This window comes from Natator depressus, chromosome 1 (genome assembly GCF_965152275.1).
Source record: "Natator depressus isolate rNatDep1 chromosome 1, rNatDep2.hap1, whole genome shotgun sequence".
Taxonomy (NCBI): Eukaryota; Metazoa; Chordata; order Testudines; family Cheloniidae; genus Natator; species Natator depressus.
Genome location: NC_134234.1, coordinates 58,117,756 through 58,135,443, shown reverse-complemented (window position 1 = coordinate 58,135,443; position 17,688 = coordinate 58,117,756). Strand labels below are relative to the sequence as shown.

Genomic DNA, 17,688 nt, shown 5'->3' with positions numbered 1-17,688 from the left:
TGGTCGAGGGCCTGAACAATGATACCTTACAGTATCAGCTGCCATCTATACACCTGTCACACCACTCAGAAGTCACCTTACCTTACTTCACAGCAGTTAGGACCAGCTCTAGAGCAAAGAGATTGATTTCTAGCCCTGAATTTACAGGGTGCCTACTTCCATATCTCAATACAACCATTGTACAAGAGATTTCTTACTGCTTACCTTTGGGGCAGGATCATTATAGGTACGGACTGCTCCACACAGGATAGTCTCCAAGGTTCACGTCACTGTAGTGGCATACTAACCCCGGTACAGTGCCTGGACTTTATCAGCACCAACCTGATGCTGTACAAGCGAGAGCACTCCTCTCGCTACCCACATTCACTACCCTGGGACACATGTCTCCCTAATATGCTGGGGAGCTCACCTACACAACAACAAGGTTCAGGACAAATGACCTTCCATATCACTCTTTTGGCTAGGGGCTGTCAGGAGTGCCTGTGCACAAACTCTGCCTTTCATCAAAAACAACACACAAAGGTTATGATGGAATTTAATGTGACCTGTATGTTTTGCATAAACTGCCAAGGAGCTGCCAGATCTCCCTCCCTCTACAAAACGGCATTCAAACTTTGGAATTGATGAACCCATCACAATGTGCTCATCTCAGCTGTCTGTCTACAAGGGATACAGAACAAGATAACCAACAGTCTCAGTTGCAATTTTCTCATGACAATGAATGTATACTGAATTCACAGGTGCTTCAAGATATAGCCACCCTTTGGGGAAACATTCACTGGCGGTTGCCCTCATCTTCCCAGTGGACAGGGCCCACTTGTATGTCTTTTCCCAGTGTCCTACCCTATCCAAGATTCTGTTCAAAGTTCAACTAAACAAAGCGAGAGTTATTGTGATTGCCCCTCTTGACTTTGACAAGTCTGGCTCCCTTACCTGACACAGATGGCAATATGCCCTCCTGTTCCTCTGACATTAGCCCATTCCTCACCCGCTCTCTCAAAACAATGGGCTGACCCTTCACCCCAATCACTGGGTCCTCTGCCTCCAGGCTTGGATCTTTCTTTGTTCCAAGGCTTAGAAGCAGAATGCTCTGACAAGCTTGCAACACAACCACAAGTTGACCATTCCACATACCTATCTACAAAATGGAAACGACTCCAAGTTTGTACCATTCCAAACAGACAGACCCAACCTCATCTTTCCTCCCTCTGATTTTGCACTACATTTTAAACTCTCACTCAGCTCCCTTAAGGTACATCTCATGGCGAAAATGCCTTCCCACGGGTGTCCAAGATCTCTCTTGAGCAGGTGATCACGGGGATCACGGGTCTTATCTACAGGCATCTATTCATCTTAAGGATAGAAGAGCTAGGGATTTTCCTCTTAACAGCTTTCTCACCTGCAAGAAAAGAAGAAGGAGAAGATACCATATCTTTGTCATCATCCGTCCATGTTCTCTGAACGCATCGTCTGCTTTATCCTGTGGTCTCGAGGAACATCTAGGGACTCCTCAGAGATCCTCTCCAAAGGCTTATCATTAGCCAGAGGATTGAGGTCCCAAGCACCCGCCGTCGCTTCTATCTGGGAAGAAGGTTTTTATACATCTGTTTATAGGGTTAAGTTGGGGATAACCACTGTATTGTGTCATTTTGCTGTTTATTCACCTTCTTATTTGTCCCACCCTTCGTTATAAACCCTTCAATACACTTTATTTGATTTTCTTTTTTGCTTGACTCCTCATTATTTAGCGTGGGAGGGTCCTCTTTGCAGGAGAAAGGGGCCCTACCAGATGATAGATGCTGGACAGGGAGGCCAAACCTAGGGAGACAGGAAGCATAAGGGTCTCTTACACACACACACACTCCTCCTTTGCCTTTCAGTCCTTTCATTCCACATGAATTAAGCCGTATATTCTCCAAAAATTTGTCAGAATTAGATGATTTGTCCCACCAATAGCTTTCTTAGATGAGTGGTGAAATTAAATCAAAATACAGTACATTATTGTATTATGGAAGATCAACAAGAAGCACACTATTCATTTTGGCTGTTCATTTAAAATGGGTATTGTGCTACCCATTTAAATTGTGTGTTTTACACTGCACATACCGTAATAAGAGAGGACCTAAGGTTGGTTTACTCATCATAGTTGGTTAATTTTTAATAAACTCTTGTTATATCACCATAATTTACTGTCATTGTATATTTGTAAATCTGCATATTGCATTCAATAGCTGTATAATACAAAGCATTCATATAATTATGGAGATAAGATTGTGTCAGCCACTGCAAAGATATGCAAGTGTATTAGCAAAGTTGTTGGCCAACAGTGTTAAACTTCTTTATATAATGATCAGTTTTTAATAAAGCACATTAAGCCCTTGATATTTTTGCAGCTTTGATAAAATACAAAGATTCCCTGCGAAAGAAACTCTGATGACTTTTTCCTCATATAAAAACATCTTAGTATAAGATTACCTAAGATGTTAACATTTTCTAAAACTGTTTTTTAAAAACAATGTTTTTTTACTTGTTCCATTTGTTTGTGACAAATACACTTGAATTCCAAAAACTAAGAATAAAACTTCTAACTTTAGGAGCCCAAAGTTAGACACCTAAGCCCACGTCCTCAACTGGTGTAAATTGGCTCAGCTCCATTAAAGTCACTGGAGATAGACTGATGTATGCCAGCTGAGGACATGGTCCATAAATTCATAATTAGTCACCTAAAGTAAAAATGGCCTGATTTTTTTTTTTTTAATTTTCTCTTCCCTTTTCCGTGAGTGTTGCACTCACAACTCCCAGAGAAACTGATAAAAACTGTAGGTTCTCATAATCCTTAAAAATCAGGTCACTTTTATTTAGGTGCTCAGATATGGACTCTAGGCATTTAAGTTTCAAATTTCTGGCCCAAGATTTATTTGTTTTCCTTATTGCTATTTTGAGGCTGGATTCAGTTAAGAAAGTACGCTACCTCCCGTACAAAAGGCCATTAGGAGAACCTCCAGAGATCCATTTTTGAGCTGTGGTATGGGCAAGGGAACTGGACCCTATTTACTATATTGATTTTCAGACATTGATATATTAGAAAGCAGGAATACTTAGGGAAAATATGCCAATGTTTAGCTGCTTGATGTATGCCTATTTTTAAAAATAATGTAATATTATGGGAGTCTGTATCTTACATTGATATAAAGTTTCTTAACTGAACTGAGTTCTCTCTTACTTTCTATCAAATGATCTTTTATTAATACTGTGGGAGGATATATTATGTGGATTCAGAACAGCTTCCTGCTATTGTAAACATTGCCAGCAAGCTTCCTGCTATTGTGACTGCTTTGGGTCAGGGAAAAATATTTGCTGCAGAGGAAGGTTCTCTTAAGTATACAATGTAATCTATTTATTCTACAGTTGGTTTAATTGACAATTTATTCTTAGAATGGATATGTTCCTATGTGATAGGAAATCTAAATAATCATGACTTCTGAAAAAAAATTAGCCTGTTTTTGATGTTATAAGGCAAACATGAAAATCAGTAAAAAGAACCCATTAAGGATAATTTAGCTTAAAATCTTTCAGGATGTTGTATTTTGTGCGTTCACAAAAAAGATAAAATAAATGCCAGGAAATGGCTAATGGTTCATTCTTGGAACTATGTTTTTCATCAGTCATGTTGATGTGCTTCGAAGCATGTCTCCTGCCGATTCACGTGCAAATTGTTTCCATTTTCCACAAAAGATAATGGTTAACCTTGTAAGAACATAAGAATGGCCGTACTGCGTCAGACCTATTGTCCATCTAACCCAGTATCCTGTCTTCCATCGGTGGCAAATGCCAGGTGCCCTAGAGGGAATGAACAGAAAAGGCAATCATTGAGTGATCTGTCCCATCGTTCAGCTTCTGGCAGTCAGAGGTTTAGGGATACCCAGAGCATAATGTTGCATCCCTTGACCACCTTGGCGAATAGTCATTGATGAATCTGTCCTCTATGAATTTATCTAATGGTTTTTTTAAATCCAGTTATAGTTTTGGCCTTCACAACATCCCCTGGCAACAAGTTCCACAGGTTCACTGTGTGTTGTGTGAAGAAATACTTCCTTTTGTTTGTTTGTTTGTTTTGTTTTAAACCTGTTGCCTATTAATTTCATTGGGTGACCACTGGTTCTTGTGTTATGTGAAGGAGTAAATAACTCATTTCCTTATTAACTTTCTCCACCCTATTCATGATTTTATAGACTTCTATCATATTCCCCCTTTTCCAATTCTAATATATCTTTTTTGAGATGGAGTGACCAGAACTGCATGCAGTTTTCTAGGTGTTGGCATACCATGGATTTATATAGTAGAATTACGATATTTACTGTATTATCTGTCCATTTCCTAACAGTTCCTAACATTATTGGCTTGTTTGACTGCCATTGCACATTGAGCAGATGTTTTCAGAGAACTCTCCACAATGACTCCAAGATCTCTCTTGAGCAGTAACAGCTAATTTAGATCCCATCATGTATAGTTATCCCATTATGTATAGTCAGGATTATGATTTCCAATGTGCACTACTTTGCATTTATGAACACTGGACAACAAAATGGCAGATGAAATTCAGTCACCCAGTTTTGTGAAATCCCTTTGTAATGTATCATCTGCAAATTTTGCCACTTCACTCTTTACCCCCTTTTCCAGATCGTTTATGACTACGTTGAACAGCACATGTCCCAGTACAGCTCCTTGGTTGTTACTCAGTGTGTTTAGAGCTTTCTTTTGACTTCAGATTTTGGGGATGATGATATGTGATAAACTTTGATGCCTAATGTCTCCTTAAATAGACCCATCAGTGCACAATGCCTCTAATCAAATATGTTTTGTTTTGTTTTAACCAAACAAAACTATAGCAAGCACAGTAGGAACCATGGTTGCTGTTTTCTAAGGATGAGCGTTAATGCTGTGCTATACTGAGCAAAACACATTTCAAAATTATTCCCAGGAAAATGAGAGTGACCATTTTTATTGTTACTTTTAATTATATACCTGAAGCACTCAACACTTTCACTTATGCAATGTGTATGTGTAATACTCATAAGCGAATGTCAGATCTAGGTTTACCTGCACCCTATGCCTCTAATAATTGAAGATCTGCTGAGGGGATCAAAAGGGACAGCTTTGGTTGCAGCAGCAGAGTTTGCTGCACTCTGAAAGGACTGAGAAGCAATGGGGCTTGTGTAAGCTGTGCTTGGTTGGCTGGTTGTGTATTTTTTTAATACTAAGTTTATTAAAACTCTAGTTTTTAAAACTGTCCCGGGACTGAGAGTGTACTGTATAATTCACCATTCTTGTCCATCAACCACCCCTCTCTGGCTTAACTTGGGTTTGATTTTCTTACTGATTAGGTACGTTTCCAACTTTTTTTTAAAATATTTTGAAAGCTTCCTTTTTAACCCAAAATAATCCCATTGTCATGACATACTTTGAGATTAACATATTAGGAGCACAGAAGTGTCACCATTGCTATATGCTGCAGTGTTTATTTTGTGGTGAAGCCTGTATTTCTCTCTAATATGTGCCATTCAACTTCCTGATGTCCAATAACTATTCACACCAGGTAATTTATTGGCAAGAATCAACTACCACACTGGGCTTGTAAATTTAAAGAGCTTCAAATCTTCCTCCAACCTATAATTAAAATTTTGCAGCTTTGGAGAAAGCCATGAGGTATCTTAAGTCTTGTCTATATATACAATTTTACTGCTTTAACTGTTAGTACAGTAACTCCTCACTTAAAGTTGTCCCAGTTAACGTTGTTACATTGCTGATCAATTAGGGAACATACATTTAAAGTTGCGCAATGCTCCCTTATAACATCGTTTGGCAGCTGCTTGCTTTGTCCACTGCTTGCAGGAAGAGCAGCCCCTTGGAGCTAGCTGGTGGGGGCTTGGAACCAGGGTGGACCGGCAGCCCCCTATCAGCTCCCCGCTCTCCTAAGTTCCCTGTGCAGCAGCCCATTGGGCAGGCTATCAATTGCGGACAGTTCAGCTGTCCCTCCCCAACTGCCATGTGCTGCTCCTACCCTCTGCCTTGGAGCCGCTCCCTGGAGCCTCCTGCTTGCTGTGCGGGGGAGGGGGAAGAGGAGGGCTAATGTCAGGGTGTCCTCCTCCCCCCTGCTCCTGCACCCCGCTTACTCCTTCTCCATATAGAGCAGCGTGGGGACATGGACAGAGAGAGCTTGGGGCAGCAGCTGCGGTCTCAACTTCCTGATCGACTTAAAAAGACAATGGGGGGTCAGTGGACAAGAGTGGGGTCAGCCTACTTAAAGGGGCAATGCGCATCTCTCTCTCTCTCTCCCACACACAGGGTGTGTGTCTGTCTCTGTCTGCCATGCTGTCTCCCCTCCCTCCATTCATGCTGCCTTGTAGAGTCTGAGGCTAAATTAACAACAGTGTGTTAACCCTTGAGAGCTGAGCCAAAAGCTAGTTCATCATTTAGTAGCAAGGCATTCCCTGGGAAATATCCCACCCGCGGACTTCACCACCTCAACCAAGCTTCACAATCATCATCACTGTGTACAGTATTAAATTGTTTGTTTAAAACATATGCTGTGTGTGTGTGTGTATATATATTTTGTCTGGTGAAAAAAATTTCCCTGGAACCTAACCCCCCCATTTACATTAATTCGTATGGGGAAATTGAATTAGCTTAACATCGTTTCACTTAAAGTCGCATTTTTCAGGACTACAACGTTAAGCAAGGAGTTACTGTATAACTAAAGTGGCACAACTCCCCCTAAGGATGTGTTGTCCATCCTTCAAATTCGAAGATGACCATGACATCACTGGTTGGTTTGGTTTCTGTGAACATGTGAATGGCTGATCAGGCCAATTTCAGCTTTGAACTGTCTGTGGCACAGTGAACAAGGGATGCCACTATGGGTTACTTGATTAACAGCGGACATGCTGCTTTTGCGAGATTTATGCTGCTGGCACTTCTGCTCTGCCTCAGTAGTTCTCCTCTTCTCATAGACTTTAGCTCCAGCAATGATGAGGCTTTGCCAGGTAGAACAATCATGAGCGAGAGATTTCCAAAACTCTGTGTCAATGTTGAAACACCTCAAGGATAACTTGAGAGAATCCTTGAAACATTTCTTCTGGCCTCCCTAAGAGCCCTTTTCCTCCTTTAGCTCACCATAAAAGATCTTCTCTGTCAGTTTTTCATCTGACATTCTGGTGATATGGCCTGCCCATCTCATCTGTGATTTCATCAACAAAGTATGGATGCTTTGAATACCTGCCCATAGGAGGAGTACCTCAGTATCTGGAACCTTGTCTTGCCATCTTATCCTCATCAGGTTTCTCAGACAGTCCATGTGAAACTGATTCAGCAGGATGCAGTTATATTGGGTATAAATGTGCTTTACACTGGTATAGCTATTCCCATACAGAAAAGGGAATAAGATACACTGGTATAAGGCACCTTTATACCAATATAACTGTCCCACCAGGCAGGTCTACCAGTATAACTATTTCAGTGTTTAAAAACAGAACAACCCCCACCTTTAACCAAAATAGTAATACTGGTACAAAAACTGTATAGACGAGGTCTGAGAGAAGAGACCTGGCTGTGGCAAAGTGATGGCCTGGCTTGTGCATATGTGTGCCACTGCTCCAGTTGATGGGGTATACATGTATGTGAGTAGCTCACTTGCAGAGCTAGTTGTGATGTTATTTCAGCTCTCTGGGTTGAATGATGATCAGTGCACATGAGAATGGCGAATAAATGGCTAAACTTTACTTCAGGTGAGTCTATAATAGAGTTAAAAAAACAAAACCTATCCTATATCCTTTTCAACACTTATCACCATAGTACCTCCGTACCTTCTATGTGACTAATAGCTATCGTGCTTTTGTTTTCATACTTTCCCAAGGGGGAAAATGTGTGCAGTATAGTGTCTTGTTTTAGAATGTTTATAAAAATATAATAGTTCTATTTAACACACAGCTATTGCTATGTGTTTGATAGAGAAGACAGGTTTAAGAAATGCACCTTTTACTTGGAACAGAAAGTGGTGAGGTTTGTGATGGTCCTTAGTTCTTAAGAGAGCTCCTTCCACAGTCTTGGACCAGCCCCCAAGAAAATTCTGTCTCCTGCACACATGAGCTTTATTCTTACTCTAGAAAATTCCATTATTAGGCCCTGTCCGTATCCCACCTATTTTGAATGGCTACGTGGGAGACTTTAGCATACAGGGCCAAAGTTAGTTCTGGTGTAAGCAAGTGTAACTCTCAAAGTCAAGGCATCAGGGCTGAATCTGAACTATTCTGCTCTGCATCTTAGAAATACTTGCTACCACTCCCTTCTTCCCCCATCCCGAGATCTAGGATATCAGTCTACCATATGCAGTGTTATCACTAGCAACACAGAAATAACAATAGCTCTATAACACAAACCAGAGCCTTCTCAGTGTATTATCAGAACACTATGCTAGCAATCTTAAAATTAAGAACAGTGCACTGGAGAGGTAAAACAACATTACTTAACTGCTCCAGCATGAAACATACACAAGGAGCCCAGTTCTCTGATTAAAATTAATGGGAGTTTTGTCAGGAACTTCAAGGAGAGCAGGATAAGGACCTTTATTTGTCAACAGCCAAACAAAACATTCATCTTTAGTTTGTTTCTGCTTCACCTAGGCTCACCCCTCAGTGAGATTTTATGATTGTCTGCTAATTCACAGCCTAACTACAGTGGGGGCTAGAAACTCCAAATCTGATTGGTCATTGTGCTTTGAGCTATACAAACACATGAAGTCATCACCCCAGGCCTGAAGAGCTGACAAAAGGCTAGCAATCTGGTCTATGCAGATGGATCCTTACGTCTCACTGCACTGCCATAGTGCTTCTGCTGAAATGCTCTATGCCAGTGGTTTTGAAACTGTGGGTCACGACCCAGTACTGGGTCGCAGAATGTAAGACACTAGGTTGCAGCGGCTCTGGTCAGCACTGCCAACCGGTCTGTTAAAAGTCCCATCGGTGGTGCTGCCCGACTAAGGCAGGCTAGTCCCTATCTGGTCTGACACCGCACTGTGCCCCAGAAGCAGCCAGCAGCAGGTCCAGCTCCTGCGGGGGGGGGACAGGGCTCCGAGCGCTGCCCCTGCCCCGAGCACTGGCTGTGGGGGATGCGGTGCCTGCGGTCGAGAGCCTGGGAGCTGGATGTGCTGCTGGCCACTTCTGGGGTGTAGCGCTGTCCGTGGTGCCAGGATAGGGAGGAAGCTTATCTTAGCACCTGCACTGTGCCGCTGACCAGGAGACACCTGAGTTAAACTCACGCTGCAACCCCCTGCCCCAGCCCTGAGCCCCCCCAAATCCGGATCCCCTTCCTGCACCCCAAATCCCTCATCCCTGGCCCCACCCCAGAGCCTGCACCCAGACCCCTGACCCCCTCCCACACCCCAACCCCCTGCTTCAACCCACAGCCCCCTCCCACACCCTGAACCCCTCATTCCCAGCCCTGACCCCCGCACCACAACCCCTCATACCCAGCTTTGTTGGGTCACAGGCATCAACACTTTTCGTCAATTGGGTCGCGAGAAAAAAAGTTTAAGGCATGTTTTCTAATCCTTTAATTGTTCTTGTGGCTCATCTGAACCTTCTCCAATTTATCAACACCCTTGAATTTTGGGCATCAGAACAGGATACAGTATTCCAGCAGTGGTCACACCAGTGCCAAATACAGAGGTAAAATAAACTCTCTACTCCTACTCAAGATTCCCCTGTTTATACATCCTATGATCATGATTAACTCTTTTGTCCAGAGAACCACACTGGGAGCTCATGTTCAGCTGATTACCTACCCCGATTCCCCAAATCTTTTTCAGGGTCACTTCTTCCAACAATAGAGTCCCCCATCCTGTAGGTATTTAGTACATTCATTGTTCCTAGCTTTATACATTTAGCCATATTAAAATCCGTATTGTTTGCTTGCGCTCAGTTTACCATGTGATCCAGATTGCTCTGAATCAGAGACCTGTCCTCTTTACTGTTGATCACTCCCCCAATTTTTGGGTAATCTACAAGCTTTATCAGTGATAATTTTATATTTTCTTTTACATCATTAATAAAAATGTTAAATAGCATAGGGCCAAAAAGCGATCCCTGTGGAACCCACTGGAGATGTAGCCACTCAATGACAGGTCACAAAACAGGGAACTATCAGCCAGGTTTTACTCCAATTAATGTGAGCCATGTTAATTTTATATTGCTCCTGTTTTTTAATCAAAATGTCATGCAATACCAAGTCAAATGCCTTAGAGAAGCCAACACTATTACCATTATCAACCACATTTGTAATGTCATTAAAAAAAATCAAGTTAGTTTGAGAGGATCTATTTTCCATAAATACATGTTGATTTGCATTAATTATATTATCCTTTGTAGTGGGTTGGCGCCAGTCCCTCCCCCTCTGGCTCAGTGGGAGGCCACTACATCTCTTTGGCTCTGCCCTCTATCAGGGATTAGAACTCAGGCCCTTAAGCAGGGCAGAGCACCAAGACAGTCTAGGAACTCAGGCTGCAGGCAGGGCAGAGTGAACAATAGACAGTCTGATATCCTGGCTCTGGCAGACAAACGCAGGCCTCTTGGCCTAACATAGAGAGGCTGCCACCCCAGGGATGGACTTGGCAGCAGGGATTAGGGGGACACAGGCCCACCCTACTCCACCGGGTCCCAACCCAGGGCCCTAACAGTGGTGAAGGGTTCCACCACTGGGTCAGAGGGGATCCTACAGCAACACACTGATGTGGATTCAGGCAACAACCCAACCAGACTATAATCTAGTGTCCCTCAGCTACTTCCTACTCTCCCAGTCGGAAATGTACTTGCAGCTCAGGGTCATCCCCTGTTTCTTCGGGGTATATGGCGAGTAGTAGTCCTAGCAGCTCTTCACCTAGGTCAGTCTCCTCCAGGAGTAGGGCAGGGCAGGGTGCAGCGCAGGTTCAGATCTGGGGATCTGCAACAGCCTGGAGCCGTCTGCCGCCTTTCCTGACTCAGACTCAACTTGGTTAGAGGCGGGGCCGTCCCTAGCCATACGCAAACTATGCAGCTGTGTAGGGCACCAGGAAATTTGGGGCACCAAATTGCCCCAAATTTCCTGGTGCCCTACGCAGCTGCTTACTGCATCCAGCTCCAGCGGCCAGCCCGTTCCCCTGGACAGCTGAGCTGGCTGCACACAGCAGGGCCCAGGAAACCTGCCTCCACCCCTGCCCCACCCCTTCCCCATAGCCCCCATCCTGCCTCTTCCCTCCCCTGCTCTGCCCCTGTCCCCACTCCACCCCTTCCCCCCAAAACCCCATCCCCAGAGCTATGCGCCCCGGGGGACTGCAGCAGGGGTCGGGCTTGGGCTTGCCTTGCATTCACTGGGCGGCGGGAAGTGGAGTGACCTGGCCCCAGCCCGCTCCGCTATACTGGCTCCCTGTTACGCTGCTGGTGAGAGCTGGAGGGCGGTTCCACCCCTTCCCCCAAGCCTGGGTGCTTGGGGAGCAGAGGGAGTAGGCTGTGGCTGGGTTGCTCCACTTCCTGCCGTCCCGTGAGTGTGGTGGCAGGCCCAACCCCTGCTGCCTTCCTCCACTGGCTGCTCCTGCCTCCCAAAGCCCTTGGGCGCAGCCCTCCCCGCTCCATGGTGGAGGACTGGAATCCCCCCCCCACCTTCTGCACATGCCGGGGATGCCCCCCCATCAGAGGCCCAGGGCTGGCCCCCCCGCAGGGGGGCTGCATAGGGCACCACAATCTCTAGGGATGGCCCTGGTTAGAGGCTCTGCCTTTTATACTTCCTGTCCCACCCTTTAGCTTCTGGCAGGAGGGGCAAGCCTGGCTTGGATATGCCCACCAGGGATCAGAGTGTGGCTTCTCCCCCTCTAATTCAGTGGGAGGCCACCCTGCCTCACTGCCCCCACCCTTTAATAATTTATCAATAGAGTCCTGTATCAGCCACTCCATTATCTTGTCCAGGATCAAGGTCAGTCTGACAGGCTTATAAAATTACCTGGGTCATCCTGTTTACTCTTTTTAAAAATTAGAACGACATTAGCCTTTGTCCGGTCTTCTGGAGCTTCCCCAGTGTTCCAAGACTTACTGAAAATCAGCCTTACCTGTCTAGTGAGATCCTCAGCCAGCTCTTTTAAAACTCTTGGATGCAAGTGAATTGGACCTACTCATTTCAAGATTTCTAACTTTAGTAGCTGCTGTTTAACGTCCTCCAGGGATACGAGTGCAATAGAAGAGTGTTATCATCATAGGATGAGACTATATCACCTTCCCCGCCCCCCAAACACAGAACAAATATTCATTGAACTCTTGTGCCTTTTCTGGATTATTATTGATAATAATAATATATCCATCTACGAATGGACCAATACCATTGTCAGGATTCCTTTTGTTCCTAATATATTTTTTAAAACCTCCTTCTTATTGTCCTTAATTGAGCTGGCCATAGATTTCTCCATGTGTCCCTTTGCTTCCCTTATCAATTTCCTACAATTCCTAACTTCTGATTTATGTTTATTACTATCAGCTTCCCCTTTCTTCCATTTGTATATATATGTATATACGCCTTCACTTCCCCTCTAAACCAAGTCAGTTTTTGAACCAGTACAGCCTTCTGCCTTGAGTGTGGGGTTGTGGCTTCTGAGGCATCTAGTAAGGTGTTCTTAAATGATTCCTAATTATCATTCACATTTTTCTGATTAAATTCTTCCTCCCAGCTGATTTGGCTCATAATTGTTTTCAGCTTTGTGAAATTGCCCCTATTAAAGCACCAAGAATATATACACCTTATTGAGCTGGACTTTATTCTCTCCTTTAGTTTCTTGTACCATGGGACTAAAAAAATAAAGGGAGAGCAGCATTTTTCTTCTGCACGGTAAAGTTTCAGAGCTGTATTAAGTCAATGTTGAGTTGAAAACTTTTGAAAGAACAACCATAACGTTTTGTTCAGAGTTACGAACAACCTCCATTCCTGAGGTGTTTGTAACTGAGGTTCTACTGTTATTTATTACTTTGCATTCCTTTGCTTCTCTATGGCCTGGTCTGCACTACAGGGTTAGGTCAAGATAAGCTGCCTTGTGTCGACCTAGATGTGGAAATGTCTTCACTTAGGCCAGGTCTACACTACACACTTACTTTGGTATAACTACATCGCTCAGGGCTGAGAAAAGTCCATACCCCTGACGACGTAGTTATACTGACCTTACCACCACCACTACCCTGTGCAGATAGTGCTCTGTTGGCAGGAGAACTTCTCCCACTGGCATAGCTACTGCCTCTTGTGGAGGTGGAGTTATTAAGCTGACAGGAGAGCGCTCTCCCATTTGCTTAGAGTAGTGGTTTTCAAACTTTTTTTCTGGCAACTCAGTTGAAGAAAATTGTTGATGCCTGTGACCCAATGGAGCTGGGGATGCGGGGTTTGGGGTGTGGGAGGGGCTCAGGGCTGGGGCAGAAGATTGGGGTGCAGTGGTGAGGGCTGCAGGGTGGGGCTGAGAATGAGGGGTTCAGGGTGTGGGAAGGGGCTCTGGACTGGGGCAGGGGGGTTGGCTGCAGAAGGGGGTCAGGGCTCTGGGTGCAGGCTCTGGGGTGGGGCTGGGAATGAGGGTTTGGGGTGCAGGAGGAGGCTCCAGGTTTGGGAGGGCTCAGGACTGGGCAGGAGGTTGGGGTGCATGAGAAGGTCAGGAGGGTCAGGACTCTGCACTGGGGGTGCAGGCTCTGGGGTGGGATCAGGGATGAGGCATTTTGGGTGCAGGAAGGGGCTTCGGGTTTGGCGGGGAGGCTCAGGGCTGGGGCAGGAGGTTGGGGCATGGGCTTAACTTGGGCATATCCCGCTAGGCAGCACGGGGCGGGGGGTGCTAAGGCAGGCTTCCTGCCCGTCCTGGCACCGCAGACAGTGCTGCGCCCCGGAAGTGGTCAGTAGCAGGTCTGGCTCCTAGGTGGAGGCGCGTAAGCGGCTCCGTGCGGCTCTCGACCGCAGGCACTGCCCTCCCGCAGCTGGCATTGGCTGGGAACCGGTGTTCAAGGAGGGGGCAGCATGCAGAGCCCTGTGACCCCCCCAAAACCTAGGAGCCGGACCTGCTGCTGGCCACTTCCGGGGCGCAGCGCGGTGTCAGAATAGGTAGGGACTAGCCTGCCTTAGCCGGGCAGCACCACTGATGGGACTTTTGACAGGCCGGTCGATGGTGCTGACCAGAGCCGCCACGACCCAGTGCCTTACATTCCGTGACCCAGTACTGGGTTGCGACCTGCAGTTTTTCTTTTTGAGGCCCCCTTCAACATGCTATAAAAACTCCACAGCCCACCTCTGCCACAATAACTGGTTTTCTGCATATAAAAGCCAGGCCCGGCATTAGGTGTTAGCAAGGGCAATTGCCTGGGGCCCCAGGCTACAGGGCTCCCCACAAAGCTACATTGCTCAGGCTTCAGCTTCAGTCCCAGGTGGCGGGGCTCAGGGACCTGGGCTTCAGCCCCATGTGGTGGGACTTCAGTGCTCTGCCCTGGGCCCTACTGAGTCTAATGTTGGCCCTTCTTGGAGACCCCCCTGTAACCTGCTAGAGGCCCCCTATGGGGCCCCAGACCCCCGATTGAGAACCACTGGACTAGATGATCACAATCATAGGAGCTGATTCTGTGTGTGCTCTGGGGCTCAAGCACCCATAGAAAAACATAGTGGGTGCTGGCCACAGCTGTTCGGTGCAGAGGCGGATTTACAATGAAACACACAGTGCCCTGGCACAGGGCCCCCCCCAGCTACACGGGGCCCCAAGGCCAGGCAGCCCAGCATGGTCCAGCACCCCCTGTGGGGGCAGAGCTGTGGTGAAGAGGAGGGAGGGAGCCATTTAAGAGCCGTGCTAGAGGAGCGGTGTGTGGTGCGCTCCCCCAGCCAGTGAGCCGGGCTCCTGCTGGCTCCCAGGACTCCTCCTATAGGCTGGCACTGGGGGCCCCACGTGTCACAGCAGGCAGCCAGGTGAGGGGCCGGCTGGGGGCGCGCCATAGGGGCGGCGTGCATGCTTCCCTGGTGGGGCACCTGTCCTGTTGCTCTGCTCCTCTGGATGCTGGGCAGCGCAGGTGCAGTCCTTGGCATGCACTGCTGCTGGCGGCCCCCAGAAAAAAGTCAGGGAAAGGGAGTGGCAGGCCAGGGGCGCTCAGCTCTCACATGCTGCTGCTACCACAGGAGCTCCCTTTGGCAGTGAACAGGAGCAGTGGTGGGGCAGGTAAGCGACTGGGACTGTCCCAACACCGATCTCTCCCCACCCCCGCGCACTGCCCCCTACACACACACACCATAGCCCTGAGCTGCTCAGGACAGGGGTGGCCCCCACACATCTGGCTCACACCCTCAGCCCCCCACCCTGACTCCTGCACCCCCCCATCCCCACCCTGAGCACCAAATGGGAGCTCCTGCACCCCCCCCATCCCCACCTGCACCCCTCACACCAAACAGAAGCTGCCCCAGGTAAGTGCTCCACACCCCAACCCTCTGCCCCAACCCTGAGCCCCCTCACACACCCTAACTCCTGGCCAGAGTGCAATGTTTATTTACGTTTTTTTAATAAAGCACTCTTATCCAAAGCACTTTACCATAGTTAGGTAACGGTACAAACCAGATTTGGAAAGACCATTAAGTCGGCTGAGACCCTCAGCAACTTTCAAGTGGTCTTCGGAAAAAAAAAAGTTAAGACTACAAAAACATTCCAGGTACCTCCCTTTATTTTCATTTACTTGCTATCGCTTACAATATAGGCGTAGGATGAAGGAAAAAAACAATGAAAAACGGGGATGGGGGAGATAAGAGAGAATGTTCTTTTTCTTGGCTGGGTCCCCGCGGGGGCCCCCCAAAACGAAGCTGAATACAGAGCCCCACTAACTAAATTCGCCACTGGTTCGGCGGCCTCACCGATCAGCTGTTCAGCAGCGCCGCCAGCCCGCTGTCTGGAGGCGCTATTGACCGGCTGTTTGGCTCGGCTGCCACGCAGCTGCCTGGCGGCTGAGGGAGGGCAGAGAGCGGCGGGTGGGGAGGGGCCTTGCGGGAGGGCTTGGAGCGGGGCTGGGAAGCGGCGGAGGGAAGGCGGGGCCCCAGGCTGGGGGCCCCCAGTTAGCGGCCGGGCTCAAGGTCAGGCAGCTACTCCACCTGCTGGGACGCCCAGAGTACACAGAGACGGCAGCAGCTCCTCTATTGGCTAGGAGAAACGGGTGAGCTTATTGGCTGAACAGCTCGAGCTGGAGCCTCTGTTGCCAAGACTCCGAATTCCTCTTCCGGGTTCTCAGCCTCCTTTTTGTACTCAGGCTCCGCCTCCTTTGGAATACGCTCTCTCTCCCCCCTGCTCTGCAGCGATCGAGGGCTGGGAAGTGACGCTACGCTCCGCCCTGTGGGCGGGGCGGACGTGACGTTTTCCCGCGGTTTGAGCTGTGACGGGGAACCGGTTTGTCCGTTTCCCTTCTCCCCCCCTCGGTGGACATTTAAACTTCTGACCCAACGATTGCAAGGGCTCCGCGCGCTCGAGCGCGCGCCCGACATGCCGCCCAAGCTCCCCCGGAAGGGGGGAGCAGCCGCCGCTGCCAAGGGCCAGCGAGCCATCCCGGACTGCGGCACCGGCGGCACGCCTCCGCCTGCCGCCGCCAGGTGAGAGTCGCAGCTCCCCTCTCCCGGCCCGGCGCCTCCTCCGCCGCTTCCCTAGCCCGGGATCCTCGGCGTCCCGCTGCCTGTCTGGGGCTCTAGCACCCGCGGCGCCGCCCCTTCCTCTCGCTGCTCTGGGCACGTCCTGGGTGAGGGCAGCTCCGCTCGGGTAGACGCGGAAGCTTGCGGTGTCCTGGGCGTGATGGCTGAGGCGGTGCTCAGCGCCCCTGGGCAGAGGTGGCCCTGGTTGTATAAACTCCGCGCGCGCCGCTGTCCGTCAAACGGACCGTCTCCTCCTTAGCCTCGCTGGGGCTGGCCGCGTCAGCTGTGGCCAGCTAAACACCCCAGCTCGCCGAAGTGAACTGTAACTGCTGAAGACCTGGCTCTGACTGGAGGCACCGGTAGTGAGGAAGTGTTTAAGTAATTCATGCTGATGTAACCTTAGTGTTGACCTGTTAACAACTAAAAGATTCCGGCAGTGCAAACCCAGAATGTAAGGCTGGGTCCTACCTGGGTTCCTGATCACTTCCAGCTCTTCAGCCCCCAAATGTCCAAAGGACAGCCCTGGCTGGGGTAGTGTGAAAAACTATCTGTCTTAATTTGCTATCATCAGTAGTTACTGATATCTAAGGTATTGTAAAAACAAACAAACAAGCAAACAAAAAACCCAGCCCTGCTATCTGGTGTAATTTGCCACCAGTAGCAGTTATTGATATTAAACTATTATCTGACCAAATCTCCTACTGGAACATGGATAGCAAATTGTAACATATAGTAGAAAGAAAGGGCATACTCGTGGCACCTTAGAGACCAACAAATTTATTAGAGCATAAGCTTTTGTGAGCTACAGCTCACTTCATCTGTAGCTCACAAAAGCTTATGCTCTAATAAATTTGTTAGTCTCTAAGGTGCCACAAATATGCCCTTTCTTTTTATGGATACAGACTAACATGGCTGCTACTCTGAAACCTAACAAGTAGTAGTTACTGATGTGTGTGTATGTTCTTATTTGCTGGCTTGACCTAATTTGCTACCTCTCATCTTTCC

At 47.7% G+C, this 17,688-nt stretch overlaps 1 protein-coding gene across 3 annotated transcripts in view; it reads left to right on the top strand.

The window, feature by feature from the left end:
* The first annotated feature begins 16,429 nt into the window (after window positions 1-16,429).
* Window positions 16,430-17,688, top strand: part of RB1 (RB transcriptional corepressor 1) — a 165,277-nt gene continuing 164,018 nt past the window's right edge. For 2 of the 3 annotated variants that reach the window (XR_012640524.1, XM_074960752.1), the window contains exon 1: window positions 16,434-16,647. Coding sequence is in view for 2 of the 3 variants with exons in the window: in XM_074960752.1 (XP_074816853.1) it covers window positions 16,541-16,647 (107 nt within the window). In the remaining variant the exon portion in view is untranslated. Of the gene's footprint in view, window positions 16,648-17,688 lie in introns of all 3 variants that reach the window. The other variant, XM_074960742.1, reaches the window with a different exon arrangement.